The 23,525-nt window shown below is 46.4% G+C and overlaps 1 protein-coding gene across 1 annotated transcript in view; it reads right to left on the reverse strand.

Annotated features, from left to right (window-relative positions):
* LOC147747513 (guanine nucleotide-binding protein G(I)/G(S)/G(O) subunit gamma-5) overlaps window positions 1–20,544 on the reverse strand; it is a 76,718-nt gene extending 56,174 nt beyond the window's left edge. Inside the window, exon 1 of the mRNA XM_086953979.1 lies at window positions 20,355–20,544. Coding sequence (XP_086810105.1) covers window positions 20,355–20,435 — 81 coding nt within the window. The 5' untranslated portion in view covers window positions 20,436–20,544. The remainder of the gene's footprint in view (window positions 1–20,354) is intronic.
* Window positions 20,545–23,525: the final 2,981 nt, after the last annotated feature.

Consider the following 23,525-nt stretch of genomic DNA (forward strand, 5'->3'; position numbering starts at 1 on the left):
TGTGTGATTAAAAAAAGAATAAAAAATAGAAATAAAAAAAAGAATGAAAAATCAGAACACTTAATTCACTGATGGGCCAATGATTCTTTTTTCTAACAATTTCCGTAGCTTGTTTATACACGATATAGTTTAATCAGTGAAACATGCATGTTAGTGGGATAGTTTTGTGAGATTTCAGTAGAAAAAGTGCTCATTGTAAATGACAGTGCACTACAAAATCATGCTTTAGTAAGCTGTTGAGTAAAAGTGCATTTTTAAACACAGAAGCATTCCTGACCCTGCCATTGATGAAAATGCTATTAGTGAACTAAGAGGCTTGGTAGGGGTCATGTGTAGGATATACATGTGCTAGATTCCTAATGTACAAGGGACCAAATGTGTAGTTTATTAAATCAAACAGAACAGTTTTTTGTACAGCATAAATGCTGAACTTGCATGAGGGTGATATCATATGTGATCATGAAGAAAAACTGATTAAACAAAACCATTTAAAATAGGGTCCAAGGGATATGTATTTTAAAGACCCACACCTGATTTTATCCCCAGCACCAACTGAATGTATAACATACGAAACACAGGGGGTCTAACAGCCACATTGAGAGGCTAAACTGTCGATACTGAGTCAACAAGATCTCAAAATATCTTTATCGCACACACAACGTATTAACAAGGAAAAAAGAGGAAAAAGGCTAACACTACATGCATAGAGGAGACCAGTACATCATCGATTATTCGTAAAATGGCTGATTAATCTACAACAGATTGTAAAGGGTTTCCATCAAATTAGACTCAATGATCAGTCCTATCATTTGGCCAAACCCATGTGCAAATGAGGCTGGTCCCCTGATCAGTGGGACACTCAGCTCCGCACCTTATTGTTGTATCAGGATTTGGTCCACCAAATACACAAACCGTCCATGATGACTGATCTTTTGATGGTAAAGTAAGAAGAAATAGTGCAACAAACAAGAAAGTGATTAAAATAGGATGGAATGTCCTCCTTCTAAATACTTTATTCTGCGGACTGGACACGCCTCCTAATTAAAAAATAGAACAGTGCAAAAGAAGACAGTGACAATTATCTGTCTACATATGGGCCAACATGTTTCTGCCTAATGGGTATTTAATCCCTTGGCATTCGTCAGGGCCTCTGCTCGTATAGTAGTTGCACTCCTAATAGTGAAGTATAGAATTCACCACCATCACCAAAACAAATAGTAAAACTGGTTAGAAACGGTACAACCTGTAACAACCATGGACATTAACCCTTCGATTCACAATGGTTACTGTGAATTCTGTGAAGGAAAACGTTATATCATTAGTACTGTATTCGATGCATCAGTCTCATGTGCATAGTGTGTCACCAAGCCAACCAATAATGTGTGTCAGAAAATTAATTTTTATGCTTACCCTTTGTGGTAGGGCAATAGACCTCACCTCACCTGGACACTGCTCAGGTACTAAGAGGCCCCGCACTACAAGGATATAGGGAAAACAAAAGAATGGGTTCTCCCTATATCCTTGTAGTGCGGGCCTCTTAGTACCTGAGCAGTGTCCAGGTGAGGTGAGGTCTATTGCCCTACCACAAAGGGTAAGCATAAAAATTAATTTTCTGACACACATTATTGGTTGGCTTGGTGACACACTATGCACATGAGACTGATGCATCGAATACAGTACTAATGATATAACGTTTTCCTTCACAGAATTCACAGTAACCATTGTGAATCGGAGGGTTAATGTCCATGGTTGTTACAGGTTGTACCGTTTCTAACCAGTTTTACTACAATTTGTTTTGGTGATGGTGGTGAATTCTATACTTCACTATTAGGAGTGCAACTACTATACGAGCAGAGGCCCTGACGAATGCCAAGGGATTAAATACCCGTTAGGCAGAAACATGTTGGCCCATATGTAGACAGATAATTGTCACTGTCTTCTTTTGCACTGTTCTATTTTTTAATTAGGAGGCGTGTCCAGTCCGCAGAATAAAGTATTTAGAAGGAGGACATTCCATCCTATTTTAAATCACTTTCTTGTTTGTTGCACTATTTCTTCTTACTTTACCATCAAAAGATCAGTCATCATGGACGGTTTGTGTATTTGGTGGACCAAATCCTGATACAACAATAAGGTGCGGAGCTGAGTGTCCCACTGATCAGGGGACCAGCCTCATTTGCACATGGGTTTGGCCAAATGATAGGACTGATCATTGAGTCTAATTTGATGGAAACCCTTTACAATCTGTTGTGGATTAATCAGCCATTTTACGAATAATCGATGATGTACCGGTCTCCTCTATGCATGTAGTGTTAGCCTTTTTCCTCTTTTTTCCTTGTTAATACGTTATGTGTGTGCGATAAAGATATTTTGAGATCTTGTTGACTCAGTATCGACAGTGTAGCCTCTCAATGTGGCTGTTAGACCCCCTGTGTTTCGTATGTTATACATCATGAAGAAAAAGGCAGCTCTAACAAAATAATGACTTAGAATCAGTTTGAGGCCAGTTTACGGGTCAAGCACATTACAATTGGGTAAAATAGATCATTCAAGTCCCTTCATCTATAGGTCTGGTAACATTTCTGATTCGGAGGCCTGTGTTAATAAAGATTTACTAGGTACACTTTCTGTAACGTTCAGAATACTGACAGAGGTAGGTAATTGACTGGTATTAAACAAGCATTTGCAATGCAATAGGTCTCGCATTAGGAAAGTATGAGCTATTTGTATTGTAAATGACAATTTTTTTATTTATGTGTTGGTTTGAAAATAGCGAAATTAATAGCTTTGTCATTTACAATGCCAATACTTTTAACTTTCGCAAATGTAACACCTATAGCCTTTGTAATGGAATATGTGTTGTATTTACGTGACTTAGATGTATTGATATTACAAAAAACAATTGCTTTTAATTTTTTTAAATAATACTTAAATAAAAGTTATTGTAATTTATAATGGCAATAGCTTAAATGTTTGTAAATAACTTTTGTGAAGATTATGTTCAGTGTATTTTATTGTGACGAAAATCCAAGAACAGAAGTGAAATATTAACATCTTTTTGTGACATTTCTAATAAAGCTTGAAGCATTGAGAGAACATATTTGAAGCAGTTGTTGTTGAATAGTTGCACAGATTGGTGCTGTGGTGGTGCTGAGTGATAATGTGGTGGCGCTGAGTGATGCTGGGGTGGCGCTGAGTGATGCTGGAGTGGCGCTGAGTGATGCTGGGGTGGCGCTGAGTGAGTAACAAAATCAAGGTGCTGCAAAACCAGTGCAAGGGGCATGGGAGGTGCTCACAAACTTGTGTCTGGTACACTGTGTATTTAGAGAGATTCTATATTGTGCTAGTGCACTGTCTCTATTTGAAGGTAAAGGATATGCTCCTTAATGTCCAATTCAAGAGTATTTAGCAATGATTCTTGAATGTGGCAGTCCTTGAAATGTTAAGAAATGCAGGTTGCAATGCTCAGTACAACTCCTATACATGAAGAGAACTCTTAAATAATGGCGAGAGAGATTGAGGTGCCGGAACCCAGATGTATTGAAACATTACACAACCCCTGGGATCCTCAGCATACCCAACACACGCTCTACCTTGAACATTGCTAACCACCTTGTGAAACAGGGAACAAGGGCAGAGTGCAATACCATATACCGTGAGAAATGTATAATGACTTTATTTACCTGCCTCTTTCCATAATTCTCTTGTATGCCATTCCTGATAATTGATCAGTTCTGGACCATCGTGGCTAATTTGTCCGATCTCGAAATTGTGCAGTATGAGGTGTACAAAGGGAGATGCTTTTATAGCATCTTACCTTTGAGAAATAAATGTATGGTTATTTGTAAATCAGAAACTAACCAGGCCAAATATCCTACAACCCGTAATAAATGTTTTAGATGATTTCCACAAAATGAGAGACTTTATTGTAAGCGATTAACAAATAAGCAGGATTGGAGGAGAGAGTAAATGATCAGGTGTGAGGTGGGTAGCAAAAGACAAGAAGAAGGAAAGTGAAGGGATGACATAAGAAGAAAATGAATAGAGGGGGTGGAGGAAAGAGATGGTGACCAGAGGTCAAATGAAGGGCGGGTGAAGAGGGAGGAAGGCAGGGTGAGAAACGAGACAGGACAATGAACATTGGGGTGGGTACAGGAGGGAGGGCTGACTACGAGAGGAAGTGAGAGAAAAGAGGAGGCAGACAAGGGAGAGAGAAGTGAAGCGGGAAGTAGAGAGGGAGAGAGCGGCGGATAGGGAAGGGGCGGAAAGCAGGGCAGGCGGAGAAGACAAGATGAAGTGGGGGTGGATACAATAAATGCGAGAAAGTCAAGATGAGAGGAAATTGGACAGGGTGGGGAGGGTTGGCATGGTCGTGGAAGGAACCAGAGGAGGGATGAAAGAAGAAAGGTGTAGAAGAGAGGGGGGGCTGGTCGGAAAAAGGGGGTAAGGGCGAGGTGAATGAGGGAAAAGTTCAGTTGATAGGGCGGAGGGAGCGGAGTTTGTGAGTAGGAATGGTGGAGGGGAGTGGAGGGAGGAGTAATGGAGGGAAGTGGGTTGACGGATGGGCGAGAGAAGGGCAGTGTGAGGGAAGGAGATGAATAGAAGAGCTCAGGGTAGTGGGGATGAAATGGGAGATTAAAACATTGGATCTTTCCGAAGAGGGGACAGCAGGGAACAGGGGGGAGCACCGATGGGTAGGGGGGGGGGTACGGGCTTATGCAGGGGCAGGGGGAGTAGTGGAGGAGGAGAAGGCGGGATGGTAAGGGAGTTAGGAAAAAGTTGTAAAGAAAGAGGAGTGCGGGGAGAGGGCAACTGTGCTGGCCAACAGACATGGGATCCCCCCCTACAAAGACCCAATCGGTAAAAAGCTTGGGGATTACACTCAATGAGGATCTATCCCTCAAAGGACAGGTGGCAACGGTAGTCTCTGCTAGTTTCTACCAACTTAGGAAGATTAGAAAGATTGCCCATCTATTAACACACTCTGCACTCATTCAAGTGGTGATTGCCCTTGTCCTCTCCCGGTTAGATTTTTCAAACAGTCTCTATTTAGGTCTTCCGGTGGGACTACTAAAACGCTTACAGATTGTCCAAAACCAGGCGGCAAGACTGATTTGGAAACAACCAAAGTGGCAATCAATCAGAGCTGGGCTAGAAAAACTTCACTGGCTGCCAGTGGCCCAGCGGATTGCCTTCAAAGCAGGATGTATCACCTTTAGGGCGCTCCATGACTATGGCCCTAGATTTATCAGGCAATCTATTACCAACTACACACCCTCGCGCAACCTACGCTCTAAACATCTACTTCTTGCAAATGTCTCCTCATTTAAAAAAAAACGCCAGGGTGGCAGCTGTTTTCACCACCTGGCTGCCTCCTTTTGGAATGCTCTCCCCCTTTATATCAGACAGAGCAAGGATCTACTGACGTTCCGAAAATCTTTAAAAACTTGGCTATTCCAACAGGCTTATGCTTAAGAATGGTGTTGCTGTCTTGACTCTATAGCGCCAAGAAACCCAAGGGTGTACGTGCGCTCAACAAATGACTATTAAGATAAAAGATAAGATAAGATAAGAGGGAACAACTCTGGTGGAAGTGACGAGAAGGGAAGGGGAGAGGAAATGAAGGAGAAGAGCTGGGTACAGGAGATGAAAGGACGGGGAGAGAAACGTAGGAAATGACAGTGAGGGTGTCTAGTCCGGAGAAGGCGTGAGGGCGGTGGTAGAGGTGTAGGGAGACACGTCATAGAGGAGGCAGTGGAAGTCGAAAGTGGATTAGAGTGGAAAGAAGTGGGGGAGGTGTCAAACTCCAATACCTTCGGGTCGAGTTAGCGCTAAATAAAACTGCAAAAAAACACAAAAGCTGGATGAAAATTGAGAAGTGAAGAAATGAAGTGAGAAAGAGGAAGACAGAACATGTGAGGGAGTGAGGGCAATAGTCGGGGAGTAGAGGGTTTGAGGTGTAAATTAATGAAGGAGGGATGGAGACGGGGCGGTGGCGAAAGAAATTATACAGAATTTGAACAGAAAAAATAAACTAGAGAAGGCGAGTCATTTTATAGAGCGCTTTATCGGCCTCGAAAGGGCCTCTTGACGCTACAGTTGAAATGCGGTTGAAGGGAAAAAATGGCTACTATTGAAAGCCACATCAGAGAGAGGAGGGGGGTGAGATATGCCAGATGAAAAGTGGGCGGAGAAGAAGGGCATCACGATGAGAAATTAGAAAAAAAGTGTACGAAGTTAACCAAAAAAGTGACAAGAAAAATAAAGGGGGAAGAAGAGGTGGGGCGAAAACGAGAGGAAAAAAAACGTCCGAAAAGGGCCCCAGAGGATGTTATCAGCAGTGATGGGTCCGAGAGTGCCAACAGGAAGCGAACGAAGTAAAGTGGAGAAGAGAAGAGGCTGGGGTGAGAGTGGAAGGCTGGGGTGAGAGTGGAAGGAAAAAGGCAGAATCGGTGAATGGGGGAGGATTAGGGGAAAGGCACAGGAGGCGGGCAAGAAAAGTGGGTGTGCGTAGTGATAGGGAGGGAGTCAAAGAGGGGAGGGACTTATATAATGGTTAACTCGCCTCATGTCATTAGCATGAGAAAGGAGGAACGGCTGTCAGGTGGCCTCGTGCCACGTCAGTTTCAGCCAGCCCGGGCTTTTCGCTCTCACAGCGCTTTGTATTCTGGGACTTGTAGTTCAGCTTTTACAATTAAAACGCTGGGGGTTAAAAAGTAAAATAACTCGAAGGGCGGATTTGGTAAAAACATAGGATTGACTGGGGAATGTGACTCATGAAATCTGGCCCACTTGACCGCCGCTACTCTATTTAAAACACGGAAATAAATACATGAAGGTGACTTAAGTCAGTCCTGCTTTTTTAACGAGGGCTCTAACTATGCTTGCACTTTAGACCAACTTGAAACCGGTGTCTAATAAATAAGGAAGTACTTACAGCCCACTTGATGCAGGCTGGAACCAATTCCTGCCAGCTGCAGGGCACAGCTGGCGGCTGACCAGGCACACAGAGCCAGCCAGGGAACAGCAGCTTTCTGTCCCCGCCTCGGCTTCCAATAGTGAACCCTTGTGAACTGACATCCAGCTGAGCTGGGGTAGGGGGAACGCTGGAATTTATTTCCAGATGTTTCCGAGAATGATGGAGGGGCTAGAAATATTAGACCAAGCGACTGAAGGGATTTGATTCAGTGTTCTGTACTGGGTAACTGTTTTAATGTGCTAATATAGCACAAAAAAAGTCTCGGCTTTTCATCAATGTCCACCGAATAATTAACAGACGAAGACAGAGGTGGGGGGAGACAGCGAGCGGGAGCAGATAGAAGAGACAAGCAGGTCGGGCAGACGAGTGCAGTGGGGGGCAGGAGAGCCTTTCAAGGAATGCAGAGTCTGCAGGGGGCACACAATGTAAAAAAATGCATCTGACCTTAGCACAGGTTTCTCCTGTGAGTGGCGGGTGGCACCAGCAGTTCCAGTTTGGGCTCTGCTCAGTTAATGTTATTACATCAGCAGTTGTATGGGGCTGTAAACCACAGCATCAAAGCACACATGGCTGCACGGAAGCCAGATGTTACCATCAGCAGATGGATCCCAAGCACGCCATAGGACCTCATGGAAGCAGCGAGCCAGGAGGCAGGTATGACAAGGCAGCGCTGGGAGGGGGGCTGGGCACGAAGGAAGGAGAAATGTGAGTCACGGCGGCCGTGAAGTGTGAAGCAGATCCCTTTGAAGCTCTCGGAGGCAGGAGCAAATGGTAAGGGGAGGAGAGATGCTGCTGGAAGGCTCGGGCAAGACAGAGCTCATTTATGGGGGGGGGGGGGAGAAGAAGTCGCGCTGGGGTGAATGCCTGAGGCCAAATCCGGATCGTAAAAGTTAGCTTTGTGGATGGACGGAGTTAGGTCTCTCTAAGAGACCTAAAAAATGGTCATACTTTTTATCCATTTGTGAAGGTTCCGGAGAAACCAACCGTCAACATGTCTGGACATAGGTGTTCATAGAGATTTGTTTGTGGTGCGTTTGTACTCAAGTTTGTCGATGACTAGTTGAGAAGTAGTTTTGTGGAATAACTTTGTTTATATTAAAGCACAGCATAGAAAAACTTACTGCGATACATAGTCCGTAGCCATCAATGGGAGCAGTGGCCTAATGAAATTGACACAACTGAATGCCAACAACTCGGAGGCAGGCAGCGGAGGCTATGAGCTACAATAGGCTGCTCATCAAGAAATTTGCCTTGTAATCTTAGACTCATGAGCCTTGTCTTGTGCTATGCCATAGCAAAGTACATCACTTACTTGAACTTCTAACTTGGCAATGAGCAATATAGGAAAGAAAAGACGAAAGAATTTGGAATTTAAAACATTTATAGAGCGCAACATTCACCGTACGGTTTCTTGGCGCTAGTGGAGGGTCCGGCAACTGAGGCGAAGTGAACCTGTCGTAGGGCAAGAAGGGGCCAGTTACACGGAGAAGGCCTGTTTGAACAGAAACGTTTTTAGGTCTTTGCGGAAAGAGACATATTGAGTGGCAGAACGAAGGTGGTAGGGGAGGGAGTTCCAGAATGTGGGAGCCAAAGTAGAGAAATTGGCTCCACCCCACTTTTTTACGTTTGTAACGTGGGATTTGCAGGAGAGACTTGGAAGAGGAACGAAGCTCTCTGGTCGGGACGTATTCCTTTATCAGCGAGGAAATGAAGGCGGGGCAGTGCCTTGGCGGGCCTGAAAGACCATACAGCCAGTTTTAAAGAGGGAGCGTTCCTTAACGGGAAGCCAGTGGAGCTCCCTGAGGAGGGGTGTGGAGTGGTGAAAGCGTGGGAGACCATAGACCAACCGGGCCGCCTGGTTTTGGAGCATCTGCAGCCTCCGCAGGCTGTATGCCGGGATGCCGTTGTACAGGGCATTGGCATAATCCAGCCGCAAGATCACCAGTGCGGCCATGATCAACTTAAGTGCCTGGGGGGAAAAGAAACGGGAGACGGTGCGGATGGTTCGAAGGGTGAGGAAGCAGGAGGAGACTACAGAGCTAATTTGTGAATGGAGGGTGAGTTGGTTGTTCATTTTGACACCCAGTGTTTTGACTGTAGTTGAAGGAGTGGGGGCGGGACCAAGAGAGGAGGGCCAGAGGAGAGAGTTCCAGGGACTGGAAGAACCACCGGTGAGAACCAACTCGGTTTTATCCGGGTTCAACTTGAGATGGTTGTAGTTCATCCAGTCCCTGATGAAGATCATAATAGACTGGAAGTTTGAGGCAGAAAGGGGAGAAGAGGACAGGTCAAAGATGAGCTGGAGGTCATCCGCATAGTTGTACACGGGGACCTCCAGCTGCTGAAGTGCGAAAATGAGAGGAAAGATGTAAAGGTTAAACAGTAAGGGGGAAAGAGAGGAACCCTGGGGAACACCACAGGTGACGTGAAGTGAGGTGGTCGTGAAGTCTCCCAGCCGAACCGCCTGGGTGCGGTCCCTCAGGAAGGAGGATAGCCAGACCAGGGCTGATCCCTCAATTCCAGCCACCTTGACACGGGACAGTAAGATGGTGTGGTCCACCGTGTCAAAGGCGGCGGAGAGGTCGAGGAGTACCAGCGCCTGGTGTTTGTTATGATCATACCCTTCCTGAGGTTGTCTAGGACCGACACCACGACTGATTCGGTCGAGTGCCTGGGGCGGAAGCCGGCCTGGCGGGAAGCCAGACCCCCATTTGCCTCAACGTGGGCGCTGAGTACCGAGGTGACATGGCGCTCAAGCACCTTGCCCAAATAGGGCAGCAGGGAGATAGGGCGGTAGTTGGCTGAGATGGACGGGTCAGCGCCAGGCTTTTTTAGAATGGGCACTACGGTGGCTGATTTAAGCGCTGGGGTAACCACTCCCTGCGAGAGGGAACTATTGAGGAAAGTAATGGGGGGTTCGGGACAAGAGGAGTAAATTTGTTGCAGGATTCGTGCCGGACAGATGTCTGCCGGAGAACCCGATTTTACTTTGGGGAGTATCTCCAAGAATACTTCCTCAGTGAGGGGGGGAATGGAGGTAAGATGGCATTGAACAGTGGGAGGGGAAGGATCAACAAAGGCAGACGAGGGGAGGGGTATGTTGGCCTTGATGGTTGCGATCTTGTCCAAAAAGTAGGTGTTTAGTTGGTCACACAGGGGCTGGGATGGGGGAATTTGGGGTGAGGCTCTGGCGGAAAAGGCTAGGTCATTCACTATACCAAAGATCTCCCTAGGTTTATTTTCGGCTGTCGTTATTTTAGTTGAGAAATAGGTGGTTTTGGCGGCTAGGATTGCTTTTTTATATTCGGTAAGTAATGTGAGGTAATGAGTTTTTAGTGAGGGGCAATAATTTTTTCTCCATTGCCTCTCTGCCTGCCGTACGGTCAGTTTTAGCTCTTTTAGGTGGTCGTTGAACCACCTGTTGGAGTCCTTGGGTCGTCGGGTGGAAATACGACGCAGAGGAGCCACTGAGTCACAACCTCCAGCCAGCCAGGTATTGATAGCGATGGCTTGAGAGTCGGATGAAAGACCAGAGAGGGTCGGAATGGAGTTCCGAAGCAGGGAGGTCAAGGAGGGAAGATCAACTCTGTTCCAATTCCGCGCCCAGGTGTTTTTGGCGTGAGGAACTTTAGATACCGGGTTGAGAGAAATGGAGAAAGAGATAAGGGCATGGTCGGACCAGGGACAGGGAAATACAGACACCGGGGAAACAGGAAGGTTGAGGGACCAAACCTGGTCGAGTATGTGACCGTGAGAATGAGTGGGGACAGATATGCGCGGAACGAAGTTCAAAGAGAGAAGAGATTCTGTGAATTCTTTCGAAGCAGTACACTCAGAGGGGTCCGAGGGCCAGTAGTTAAAATCACCTAGCACCAAGACCGAGGCGTAGTTGACCACCAGGGTGGCCAGTAGGTCTTGAAATGCCGGTAAGAACAGAGACGAAGGCTGGGGTGGGCGATACATCAGGAGGCATGTGATAGGGGGTGGGGAGGGAGCGGACTACAAGGAATTCAGTGGGGGGGATGGGGGGAAGGGAAGGGTTTGAAAGTTCAATTCAGACCGAGCGATTAATGCCACACCGTCTACCCTGCCCGCCGGGCGATCAGCGCGCAAGGCAACGTAGGAAGGGGGGAGGGTAGCCAAAAGAGCGGGAAGGGAAGAATCACAGAACCAGGTTTCGGTCAAGAGCAGTAAGTCAGGTTTCTCGGAGTCGAGCAGGACAAACAGCTCATGATGGTGTTGGACCGCTGACCTGGTGTTGAGCAAAAGAACGGATAATGAAGGAGTAGGGGGGGGAGGGGGATCAGGCGAGGAAGAGCAAAGCGGCGGTGAGGCCGGCAGAGGCGATGTTGGAGTAGAAGAAGGGGCAAACCCTAATGAGGCAATGTGGCTGCGGACGGATTCTGGGAGTGGCCAGTTGCCTTGGAGGGTGGTGATCTTCTCAGAAGAGTACGATGTAAAATGGGCATGGAGTCGTGCCCCTAGCCCTGTCCGGCCGCGGACCGGTGCAGACGGGCTTGCCTTAGGCGCGCCTTCGGCGCACAAACGGCGCGCCCGCTGCGCACGTCCGCTGCGCGTTCTGAAGTTGCACATTGAAATAATAGGAAGCCGGTACAAGGGGGTCACGAGAGCGCTAGATCCGCTACACGGCGCCCTTAAAGTGCAAAGTGCATTAAAAGAGAAATAAGGTTTTTAAAAATCACACAAATCACGTTTTTCTAAGCTGCTACTCCCGGCTTTTCGCCTCAGGAGACAGGAACCAACTGAGCGCTAGCGTTTCAGGGCTTAAGAAGGGCGGGAAGGGGGCGTGGCCTACAGGTGGGCGTGGCCAGCGGCGATGGAAGCCGGTACAAGGGGGTCACGTGAGCGCTAGATCCGCTACACGGCGCCCTTAAAGTGCAAAGTGCATTAAAAGAGAAATAAGGTTTTTAAAATCCCACAAATCACGTTTTTCTAAGCTGCTACTCCCGGCTTTTCGCCTCAGGAGACAGGAACCAACTGAGCGCTAGCGTTTCAGCGCTTAAGAAGGGCGGGAAGGGGGCGTGGCCTACAGGTGGGCGTGGCCAGCCGCGATGGAAGCCGGTACAAGGGGGTCACGAGAGCGCTAGATCCGCTACACGGCGCCCTTAAAGTGCAAAGTGCATTAAAAGAAAAATAAGGTTTTTAAAAATCACACAAATCACGTTTTTCTAAGCTGCTACTCCCGGCTTTTCGCCTCAGGAGACAGGAACCACAAGAAGGAAAGAAAGACAGTACCCCTTCCTCCACCTAGCCAGTCTCCTTCGCACACTGTTTTCGGCCTGTGTCAAAGTTTCCTGCCCATAATTTACCATTGCTTATGAAGCTGATCTGTATCGGTGAGTTGTAAAATCTGTAAGAGCTTAGGGCAGGTCACATCTCTGAACTCCTTACAGAGGATAGTTCTAAAAAGAGCCCAAAGTTATTGGAAAACATCTGCTTTATTGTCTGTCACCAACGATAATCGTGCCATGCACAACACTGCCTACAGCCGTCTGAGCCAAGCAGAATGGTCCAAGACTTTCTTGGAACCCCAGTGAGCTAAAAAATCTGTATGAAATCAAGAGGAGGGGGTGGGGGGGGGGGGAAGAGAGGAAGTCTTCGTGATCCATTCAGCCTCCTTGGTACTTCTGGGTCACCAGGGTTTTTTTAAATTGCATTTCACAATACAGATAAAAAAAACATCAATCACGTGCCAAGGTTCGGATGGCGGTATATCTTGGTTCTCCACCTTTAAAAAGGTTCGTGGCAGCATCATCATCGGGTTAGTTTGTTATGCTTCCTCCACCCGGAGGTAAACCACTGGTTACAGCAGTAGTGGTCAGTCCTCAACAATGGTGAGTGATCAAGTAATTTAGAAAAAGAAGGTGCTCTGGTAAAAAGCTTGAGTGACCAAATTAAACAGAAAATTTATTAGGTATGGGTTCAGGCTCTATTAAAATCTTGGGCGTGCGTAGGAAGAGTCTTCTGCACTGATCATAAGTCCGTAAAAAAGGTCGACATGTTTCAGCCCATGAGTCGGCCAGGAGGTATCGGTTAGGCTTTCTTCAGGACCTAATATTAGTGAAGATAGTGGTATGGACCCTTATCTTAAAGGTCTATATTCGTCTAGGTTTAATAACCTGAATTCAGTGAGGTCAAAAAGTATCTCTTGGTCAAATTGTGATGACCTCTTTGGGAGTGTCCGGAGGGAAGAACATCTTGTGTACTGGAATGCATGACTTGTGCCGTCTCTCCCTTCTGGTCCCCGGAAGGGAAAAAAAATCTAGACGCAAGGCATTCAGGGCTATAGCTATCTATATCCCTCTCATGTAGTGCAAAGGAAAGGTCAATCAGTTGGGAAGGCCTATCAGGAAGTACGCAAGGAATCGTGGGATGTCCGTGTCAAAAGGCGTGTTTTAGGTCTTGCAATATTAAATCCCAGTATCTCACTAATTTGGGGGCAGTGCCAAAGAAGATGCACTAGGGAGCAAGTTTGACCGTAACCTCGCCAACAGTAGGCCGAGCGTTCCTTCTTCAGATGATTACTTCGGGTCGGAGTTAAATACCAATACACAGCCACCTTATATGCAGCTTCTGTACCAGAGATGTCATGAGCTGTGTGGTGTGCTCTGTAGAAGATATCCTGCCACTCTTTACTTGTAAGGGGTCTGCCTAATTCTTCCGCCCATCGTAACTGTCCCTTGGTTTTTTGCAGGCGAAGTGTCCAAGGAGAGGAATGTGTATAGTTCTGATATAAGGAGTTTGTCACGGTCCTTCGTGACGAGCCACTTTTCAAACTGTGTTAACCGTCGCGAGGCCCCTTGGTCTTACCTCTGGAGAGGTTACCCAATGACGTACTTATTGATAAATGTAGCAGTCCGAAGCAGGATTGCGTAGTCCGCCTGAAGCTGATCAAAAGGTATAACTCCCTCTTGGTCAAAGAGAGAGCCCACCCCTTTACAACCCTTCGCTCGCCACCGCGGAAAAAGTTCTGATCTACACCATACAGAAAGTCCGGGTTGTCAACCAGCGGAGTCATCGGGAAGGAAAAGGTGGTAAACCAAAGTTGAATCGCCGTTGCGCTCCAGATCTTTAGAGTGGTCGCTGTGACAGGCGAAAAGTAAACCCCAAGCCCTATATTTACGTGGGAGCCAGATTTCATGCCAAATCTACCTCTGTCGTTTGATCCATGAATGTTTAGTGTTTCTCTGAAAGCGGATGGTTCCACTCAAGGATGAAGCGTAACTGAGAAGCTTGGAAATACCGTGATACCACTGGAACTCCCATCCCCCCCACCCCCCCCATTCAGGTTTCGTCTTTGCAATTTGCGAGAAGCTGAGACGAGGTTACTACCCACCCCAGACAAAGCGATTTACAGCTCGCTGGAGGTTACGCAGTGTGGTCGGGTGGGGGGCGCTTAGGGAATAGTTTGAAAGATGTAGAGTATGCGTGGCATAATCATCATCTTGACTGCTGAAATACGGCCTGCCCATGAGAGACCAGTGCGTGTCCATGTTGCTAGAGTTTTGTTAGTTTGCTCCAGGAGTGGGGTATAGTTAGCTGTTAAGAGTTTTGGCCGGAGTGCACGCCAGGAGAATTCCTAGGTATGGTATGTGATGGCTGGCCCAGGAGAATGGGAATGGTTTACCCAGGGCTTCCTCACTGGCAAGGGATGTGAACAGCTTTAGGATTTGTGGCTTATGTAGATTGACCTTTAATCCCAAGACATCGCTGAAAGCAGGAGAACTTGCCTACTAGTGCTGCTAATGAGGTTACCGGTTTCGTCACAGACAGGATCACATAGTCGGCATATAGGCTGATAGTATGTCTGCCCTGAGGCAGATTCTGGATATTCCTGGATTATCTTGGACTCTCTACAAGACAAACAATAGAGGAGAGAGAGAGAGAGGGCACCCCTGTAAGGTTCCCCTGCAAATTGTAAAGAACCCAGAGGAATACCCGTTAACCGTGACAGATGCTCTAGGTGTTTTGTATATGCATCTTAACCAGCCGAGAATCCAGTCCCCAAACCCGAACCGGGGGAAGAGTCTCCATTAGGAATGGCCAATAGACCCTATCAAAGTCTTTCTCTGCGTCGACTGACAACAGGAAAGCCTCCCGTCAGGAGAGGGCAATGAGATCTGTAAAATGAATGAGGCGCTTCGTGTTGTCCCCAAATTGCCTAGTCAGGATGAACTAGGTTTGGGCCGGGTCGACAAGGCCCATCATGTACAGATTAATGCACGTAGTCAAGATACCAGTGAAAATTTTGGCGCCCAAGTTGAGCAGTGAAATCGCTCGATAGGGCGCGCAATCCAGGAGATCTTTGGTTGGTTTTAGGATTACCGATATGGAGGCTTCTGTGAAAGAATCAGGTAATACCTGTGTCAATAAGAGTTAAAAAGCTGCGTTTGTATGGGTGCCAGGACCTGACCAATTTTGTATAGAACAGGAGGGTGAAGCCATCTGGACCCGGGGACTTCGCTATTTTGAGGCTGGCTATCGTGGAGATTACATTGTCCACTTGAATAGGGCGATCGATATGGGTGGCAGCATCTGCCGGTACCGAAGTCAGCTGCACTTCTTGGAAGTAGGCAACTCACGGTGTTCCCCAAGGGTCTATCCTCAGCCCCCTTTTCTTCAACCTGTATGTGAGACCTCTTGCTTCTTTGGCGGAACAGGCCGGTCTCACAATTTATTCCTACGTTGATGACACTCAAGTCATCTACTCACTTTCTACTAATAAAAATCTCCCCTCTTCCTCTCTGCAATCTGGACTGAAACAAATATCCGATTGGATGCTTATGCACAAATTAAAATTAAACGGGGACAAAACAGAACTACTCCTGTTTGGCTCAAATACCTCACTCTGGGGCCCACAACATTGGCCACCGGAGATGGGCCCTTTACCTACTCCAACTGTGACAGCTCGTAATCTTGGGGTTCTCCTCGACAACCAACTATCTTTCAAGCAACAGGTTGTGAAAGTCTCCGCCACCTGTACCACCATCATCAGGTGGCTGAGGAAAATCACGTGGATGCTGCCTGCTGACACCCCGAGGACGGTAGTCCAGGCTCTTGTCACCTCACGCCTGGACTATGGGAACATCTTACTCCTGGGTGCCTGCAAGGAGGTAACCAGGAAATACCAGGTGGTACAGAATATGGCAGTTCGCCTTATCTGTAACCTACCTGCTAGATCCTCGGCCGCACCTCACATGCGTAAACTTCATTGGTTGCGGATCGAGAGCAGAATTATATTCAAAGCACTTTGCTTTATGCACAAGATCATGACTGGAAGAGCCCCGCACTATCTCTCTGCTCTAGTGCAGCAATATATTCCCCCCCGCACACTCAGGTCATCTACTCAGAATAAGTTTAGGACTCCGCGCGTCAACAGAGCCAAAATGGGAGGTCGCTCGTTCTCCCTGTTAGCACCCTCCTTATGGAACTCCCTTCCCCAATCCTTGCGTTCTGAATTGTGCTTTTTGACATTCCGTAAAGGAATTAAAACTTGGCTTTTCAACACTTAAACTCCCGATCTGATGTTCCACTCACCTTTTATACCGTTCAGTTTGCCCTAGCGCCGGGAAACCTCCGGGTAGCTGCGCGCTTAACAAATGTAATTATAAATAAATAAATAAGTCTGCTGGGGAGTCTCCCTCGAGTAGAGCTTGGAGTTAAAAAGCACTGAAGGCCTCGGCAATCTCAGAATCTGTATGGACTATTGTCCCGGATGGGGCTTTAACTGCCAGGATCGACCCAGAGATCTCTTTGCCTCAGTTTGTGGGTGAGCATGCGGCCTGAACAATTGCCACCAAGTAAGAATTTGTGCCGTAGGCGAAGCAAGGCATATTCTGCTTTATCAAGGTCCATCCAGCCTGTAAAGAATGAGCTGTTTCCCCCTTTAATTCTCACCACACCCAGGGGGCACCAGTGCGTTTGTGTATGGATTCAAATTCCACTACCGCTGTCCCATCTCCTTCCTATGTTTCTTTCTAAGCTTATTATTGCCTGCTGAGATAGCTATTAGTTCCCCTCGTGTAACCAATTTTTATGCTGCTTATAGAGAGGCTGGGCGCACGCCCTCTCCATCATTATAGGTGCGATAGTCTCTAAGAGTCTTCAAAAATGCCTTTATCTGGTCTGAGTGAATCAGCGCGTCTCGGAGACACCAACGTGACTGGCGGGGTTGGGCTGCACCTAGGTTCAGCGATCGCGTGATCAGGACATGGTCAGAGAGAGAACGCAGCTCTATGTTGCATCGGCCACAGATTCCCACAAGTGCCTCCGTGCCTAGGAAGTGATCAATTCAGGAATTAGTCTTGTGAGCTGCAGAGAAGTATATATAGTCCCTGGTAGAAGGATGTGTGCCTCAAATGTATAGGCATTTATATAGCGCACTACTTACCCGGAGGGTCTCAAGGCGCTTCGAACGCTGCGAAACCCTTCCTGGCTTCCCTGAGAGATGGTCCCTTAATGGGTATCTCCAGGGTGAGACCAGGCATCCCCGGCGGTCTGGTGGGGCCGTTAGTGAGGATGAGGCAAGCTAATGCCCAGAGTTGCCGAGTGTGATCGCTGATCAGAGTGGGCACCGAGGCGAGAGAATTATCGAGTCCGCTGACCCTGGTCCAGAAACCTGCCCCGCCGGGAATCGAACCCTGGTCCCGGGCCGTCCTCTGCTCTCGGGTCTGCCGCCTCTAACCAGTGAGCCACACTACCTCAATACACCATTGAGTGCGCTGTTTGCAAGCCATTGCTGTCCCGCCTGTGAGTGTCCCTGCTTGAGTTGTGGGTTGTCAGGAGCGGTCTAAGTCTGTGTTCATTACTTGGTTAATGTCTCCCCCAATCAATACCCCCCCGGTCAGGCATGGCCAACACTTGCGCATGGTAGTTTAGTAAGAAGCACTCCTGGGGCTTATATGGGGCGTATATGTACGCTACTGTAAACTGTGTACAGCCCCGTTGAATTCTAACTTCTGGTGCTCTACCTTTGTGTTTGTAATGGTCTTGATCACCTTTCCTTGGAAGATCTGGGCAATAAGAATGGCTACCCCATTCTTCTTGGACGAGTCTGAGGACCAGTATTGTCTGGGAACTTCGGGGAGCACACACGATGATTGTCCCCAGTGAGCAGATTGGTTTCTTGTAGTAAGCAGATGCCCCCCCCCCCCCAGTGTGTTCTAAATAGGAGAAGATCGCCTTGCGCTTGACTGGGCTATTAAGGACTCGAACATGGAGGCTCACTATGCGGGAATTGTGCATCTCATTAGTGTCATCTGTACTCCTGCCCCTTGCTCACGATACTCTTGCTGCAGTTGCCAGACCCATCTAGCATGTTCTAGTGTGAAGATTTCCAATGAGATGACGACTAGCAATAGCCTGGGTTGGTGCAGAAGAGAAAGAAGAAAGAAAGACCCATTTGAATAACGTAAATGATGCTTTAAACAGAAGGAAGGACAGTAACTGAGTGTGAGTCCATCAACTCACACACACACACACACACACACACACACACCTCTTTGGTCTGAAAAACAATACATTGCTGTGGCTGTACTCGCCACTCAAGGAAGCTACTTTGTGGATGTGTTCCTTGTCAAAGAGCAGAATGTGGTCAATCTTAGTGAAGTGAGCCAATGGCTGAAGAGTGCTGACCCATTGTTAAATGGTATATGCTGTAGTGGGCAGAAGAAAAGTGTAAATGACAAGAAACAAAGCAGTGAATTATGACAGCTGACAAAGCTTCTGAATGTAAAAATAGTAAGTAATTATATTAATATCCGCAGGTTCTGCTCATGCAAAACAGCAAATGCAGACCTAAGTGGACAAACAGTTATGTAGCTAATCCAATCAAAGGAAAGTGAAAGGTTAAAGAGAAGTACAAAAGCACAATAAGTAATGAAGATTGTGACCATCAATCCGAAAAGTGCTTTCAAAAAGGAGGTCCAACGTTGCCATTCCACATAAACGCTTCCTTTCAAGTTCTGGAGCTAGGTTGATATCGCACTGTAAAGTTGCATTCTGCAAAAAGGTGGGAAAAGGCTGTTCTGTGATGAAAGGAACGCAATTCGGGGCCAATTAAGGGTTTTTAATCGGTGTGTCATAATTTAAGAATTTACATGACCTCCCACTATGATGGACTTTTGTTCACATTATAGGTCCAGATTTACAAAGGTTTTGCCTCAGAGTTGCATTATAGTAGAAAATTACTATTTGCGTAGCTTTTTAAAGAAAAAAACATCGTGCTGCCTGGCTTTACTTTGTGCCTGAAAGGCGGTCTATTGCTGGTGCATAGGTGTTCACCTGCATCCACCGATGGATTCCGACAAATCCATGGGCGTCTAAACACTGATCTGCACCAAAATAGTGTGCTTGTCTCGCTATTTCCTTACTGCAAGTGTGCTGCACTCTGCAGAACACACATGAAGAGGAAATAACCTAAAATTATCGGGTTTTTTTGTTAATGCAGGAAGACTCCCATCCCTGCACAAAAGCAATATGGATCACAATGCAGACACACCTGAACTATGGCACAAAGCTGCCTGTGTTGGCGTTAGGCAGCCTCAAGTGCGCCAGCACATGGGGAGAGAACAGCTGTCATTTCAGTGAAGATAAGGCACGGTTCTGCTATCCCCTGCTGTCGCAATGCAGAAACTCCACTTTCTTCGCTCTTTGAAAACATGTCCCTCAATTCATACAGATCCGTGAAATAAAAAGCTAGCGCGATCGACAACGTAGCTGGGAAATGTGTGCAAGGAGCGTGACAACTATGGGCAGATATATTTCCATTGTCACTGCAGCGCCTAAGACTTTCAGGCGACTCTTACTGTCTGAGGACCCAAGTACAAAGGTAAAAGCGGGCGTAGTCGGCCAGAGGCAAGAAACAAACGATAGAGCGCGTTGCCAGGACACACACCTGTTGCTTTCAGAGCCCTGTCTGTTCTTGTGTGCGTAGGGCTTCTTGTCATTTCCACCAAACAATGGTTACATACATCTGCAACTTTCCTGTTCTAAATTGCTGTCATGTATGTGATGAGAACCGAATAAACAAAAAAGTACACTTCTGCAGAGGAGGATGAGATATCCCATAGTGTTCAAGTTCCTAGGGGTAGCGAGGCCAGGGGAAGTAAGCACCGGTCTTCCGGGTGTGGCTACAGTTTGAGAAAAACACAGGACACACGTTGACATGAGCAGAAAAACTGATAAACTGAACTGCATTGACAACCCCTACTTTTCGTCTGCTACAGTACACAGGAACCATCCTTAAGGCTCCGATAGAGAGAAGTAGTAAACAGACTGTCTCAGAGTCTTCCGAAAGGCGGGGCAGAAACCCTCCCCTTGCTCCCAAGTTAGAGTAGAAAATGGTGTCTCTCACCTTCACACGATTTAGGCTGGCCTCCAGTCGCAGCTGATGCACCAACTTTTTCATGGTCGTAACGTTTGAAGCCCCCGACATTTTTGCGCTGGCGGAACGGGAATCTTCTGCGGCTAACGGTAGTGAAACAGCAGCCAACTTTTCCTTCAAGTTTCCGGTCTCCACTTATCAAAAGCCCCAGTGCGCAGGCGCTAGAGACACGCCCAGTCCACTGACGCCTGGACTTATAGACACGGAAGTAGGACTAGAACCAGTGTGCTCATATCCTTTGATGCGGAAGCGGTGTAGTTAAAAACATTTATTTAGTAACAACGGTTTTCTTTGGATGTGCTTCTTCCCCTGCTCGTGTAGCGGACACATGCTTTATGCAAATACTCGCATGAGCTTCTGTTGCTGGAAGCGAGCGTCAAAGAGCCGCAGGTGTCCCTGAGAGATGCAAAAAGAAATATATTACCAATTAAGGCTGAGTGACTTATGCCTGCAAGGAAAACTAAATGACAATTTTTCAGGGTACGTGAATACACGAGACACTTAAGTAAGGCTAAAGATGGCGACTGGACTTATTGAAGGCGGATATTTGGGTTTCTAAATAAACGGGAAATGCGGATTTGGTTTAAAACTGCCAATTTGGTTTTGGAATATGCAATGCTTTTACAATTGTTTGTGATGTTTAAGAAGTGTGTTCTATGGGGATACTTTGGAACGGTGAACCACAGGCTCCCTGTGGACTGTAGTGCAATAATAGAGCGATCATGTTTAATGGTTTGGCTGAGACAAGCTGTATAGTGGATACCCAAGAGCACCGGATGTACCCCAAGGAGAATATGCCAGACGCTGAAATATAACAGGTACAGGATTTATTAACCCCTTGCATGCTGATGACGGCCAGGAGCCACCATGGCACACAGTGCTTGTGTGCTGATGACGGCTCCCGGCCGTCATGACCGCACCCGTGATCGGAATGTGCTGCACAGGTGCAGAATCGTGGCAGCATCCGATGAACAGCATTACAAGTCGGTATCCAAGTATTGAATGCCGTTAACCAACCAGGGTCTTATTTATCTTTCTCTACTTCTCGTGCACGCTCACCCCATTGAATGTAAACACCCCCATACATTTAAGATCCAACACTATATTAAACGCCACCAAGAACAGAGAGCAGCAGCAGGCCCTCAGATGCCGCACCTTAGTCCCAGTTCAACAATAGTTATATAGTTTTGTGCAAACAAATCCTGCGTCAGCTGCTGAATGACGCCACAGAGCTTCAGATTACTAGAATGTTTGTAGTTTTGGTTGGGGGTGCACGTAGTAAAGAAAGTCCAAAGAGAACGATATTTGTATGCAAAAAGTTTATTTATTTATATTTTCTTATAAAACAGCTTCTCATTATCAAATAGATCAGCCAATGCGTTTCTCTCCCTCACGGGGAGCTTCCTCAGGGCTGAAATTAATACCAAATTTAAAAAAGGACATGTACAATTTTTGCATTTATTACAATTTTACAAAACAAAGGAGACGGTGCAAATGGTGTTATCATAAACAATTAAGACACAGGCAAATAATAGATAGAGAACCAGAAAAGGAGAAAGGGGTAAAAAGAAAAGAAATAAAGAAGAGAGAGAGAATAAAAGTGAGGCAAGGGGGGGAAGGAGAAACAACTAGGTGGTTCACCTTCGTTAATCTTGAGTCATATAGTATACCTGCAACCAGAAGGTACAGGAAGGTTGCAGGGGACATGGGTTGTCTGTCCTACCACCTGTTACAGGGAACTCTTTATCCTCCCCATATCACAGGTAAGGAGAGAGAAGGGGAGAGAAAGAATAATTTCTGTGATGGAGAGAAGCAACAAACAGGTCCCAAAAAGAAAACAGCAGTGATTTTCAATATCTAAGAGTTCCTTGCTCTCAAGAATATACCCTTATCATAATATCAAAAAATAGTTAAATATGTGAGGGACCATCATGGCTTGTATTGTACATGAACAGTCCTGTGTAGGGTCCCTCTGGGTCAAAACGTTCTAGATTGAATAAAGTACATTATATCCCTGTACAGTACGAAAAGCTTACCATGTAAATTTATAAATTTCTTAAGAGATGATGATAAGTAGGGTATATTGGAAGTATGGCGTCCAGTATATCTTAGACCTGGGATGAGAGTAACGTCAGTCAGCCGTGGTCTTAGCTGCAATGTTCAGAAACAAACAAAGGATTCAGATACGTGGACTATTTAAATTGTGCATGGCCAAGTGTGTACAGAAAGCGGAGTGTTCCATATGTACCCTCTCGGTATCTTTGCGCTATTTTATATTTAATCGGACAAATGTTTTCACACATAAAGTCCTTGTACATCTGACCTATTAAAATGGGAAAGGGGAAAAGGGACAATAGAGGTTATGTCTAGTTCAAAGATGTAAAAACAGAGGGATTGGATAACATAAAGGAAAATTACACGGTGTCATGTAACATCATAGAGTCGGTCCAGACATCCCACCACTGAGGTCTAGTTACTTCCTTGACCCGCCTCTATAATTTAAAACCACATAGTGGGTCAGACCCACCTTTGATGTACAGTTGAGCTTATAGCCATGCAATGGTGTACAGCGGAATGTTGTGTCCTCTTAATATAGTTCCTTCGTCAACAGTGTATCGACAACGTAGAGTAATCAAAAAGGCCAGTCCTATATATGAGCACAAAGAGTTCAAGTCACATGTGCGAAAATACACGACTTATAGGTTTAATACTGTTAGCATACTAGAAGCATTTTTCCGAAACCAGTAGTCCACGAAATTACGAGCACTAATACCGTAATGTATTAGAAGCATTGTACGAGGGCATCATACCCCACTCAGAAACCAGTCCCATACCATATTGCGGTCATATATTAATAAAGACCGAGTTACCATTGTCTGCATTGGACCGAGCATAGCATCAAAAAACACACACAAGTGTGGTACTCAAAATCCCATGGTGCACCACTGATAAAAGTTGTTACCAGATCAGGAAGCACTAGGTTACTCTAAGCTGGTAGGAACTTCCTAATTTTAAAATGTTTAAAGACAATCTATATGTCAAATCAAGGAGCATAATAGCTCTCTGTTAGCTGATTAAAAGTTTGTGCCAGAGAGCGGACCCATAGTATCCCCCTCCCTCACTTACCGAGTTTCTAGTTCC

The sequence above is a fragment of the Lissotriton vulgaris genome, chromosome 1_1 (genome assembly GCF_964263255.1).
Source record: "Lissotriton vulgaris chromosome 1_1, aLisVul1.2, whole genome shotgun sequence".
NCBI lineage: Eukaryota > Metazoa > Chordata > Amphibia > Caudata > Salamandridae > Lissotriton > Lissotriton vulgaris.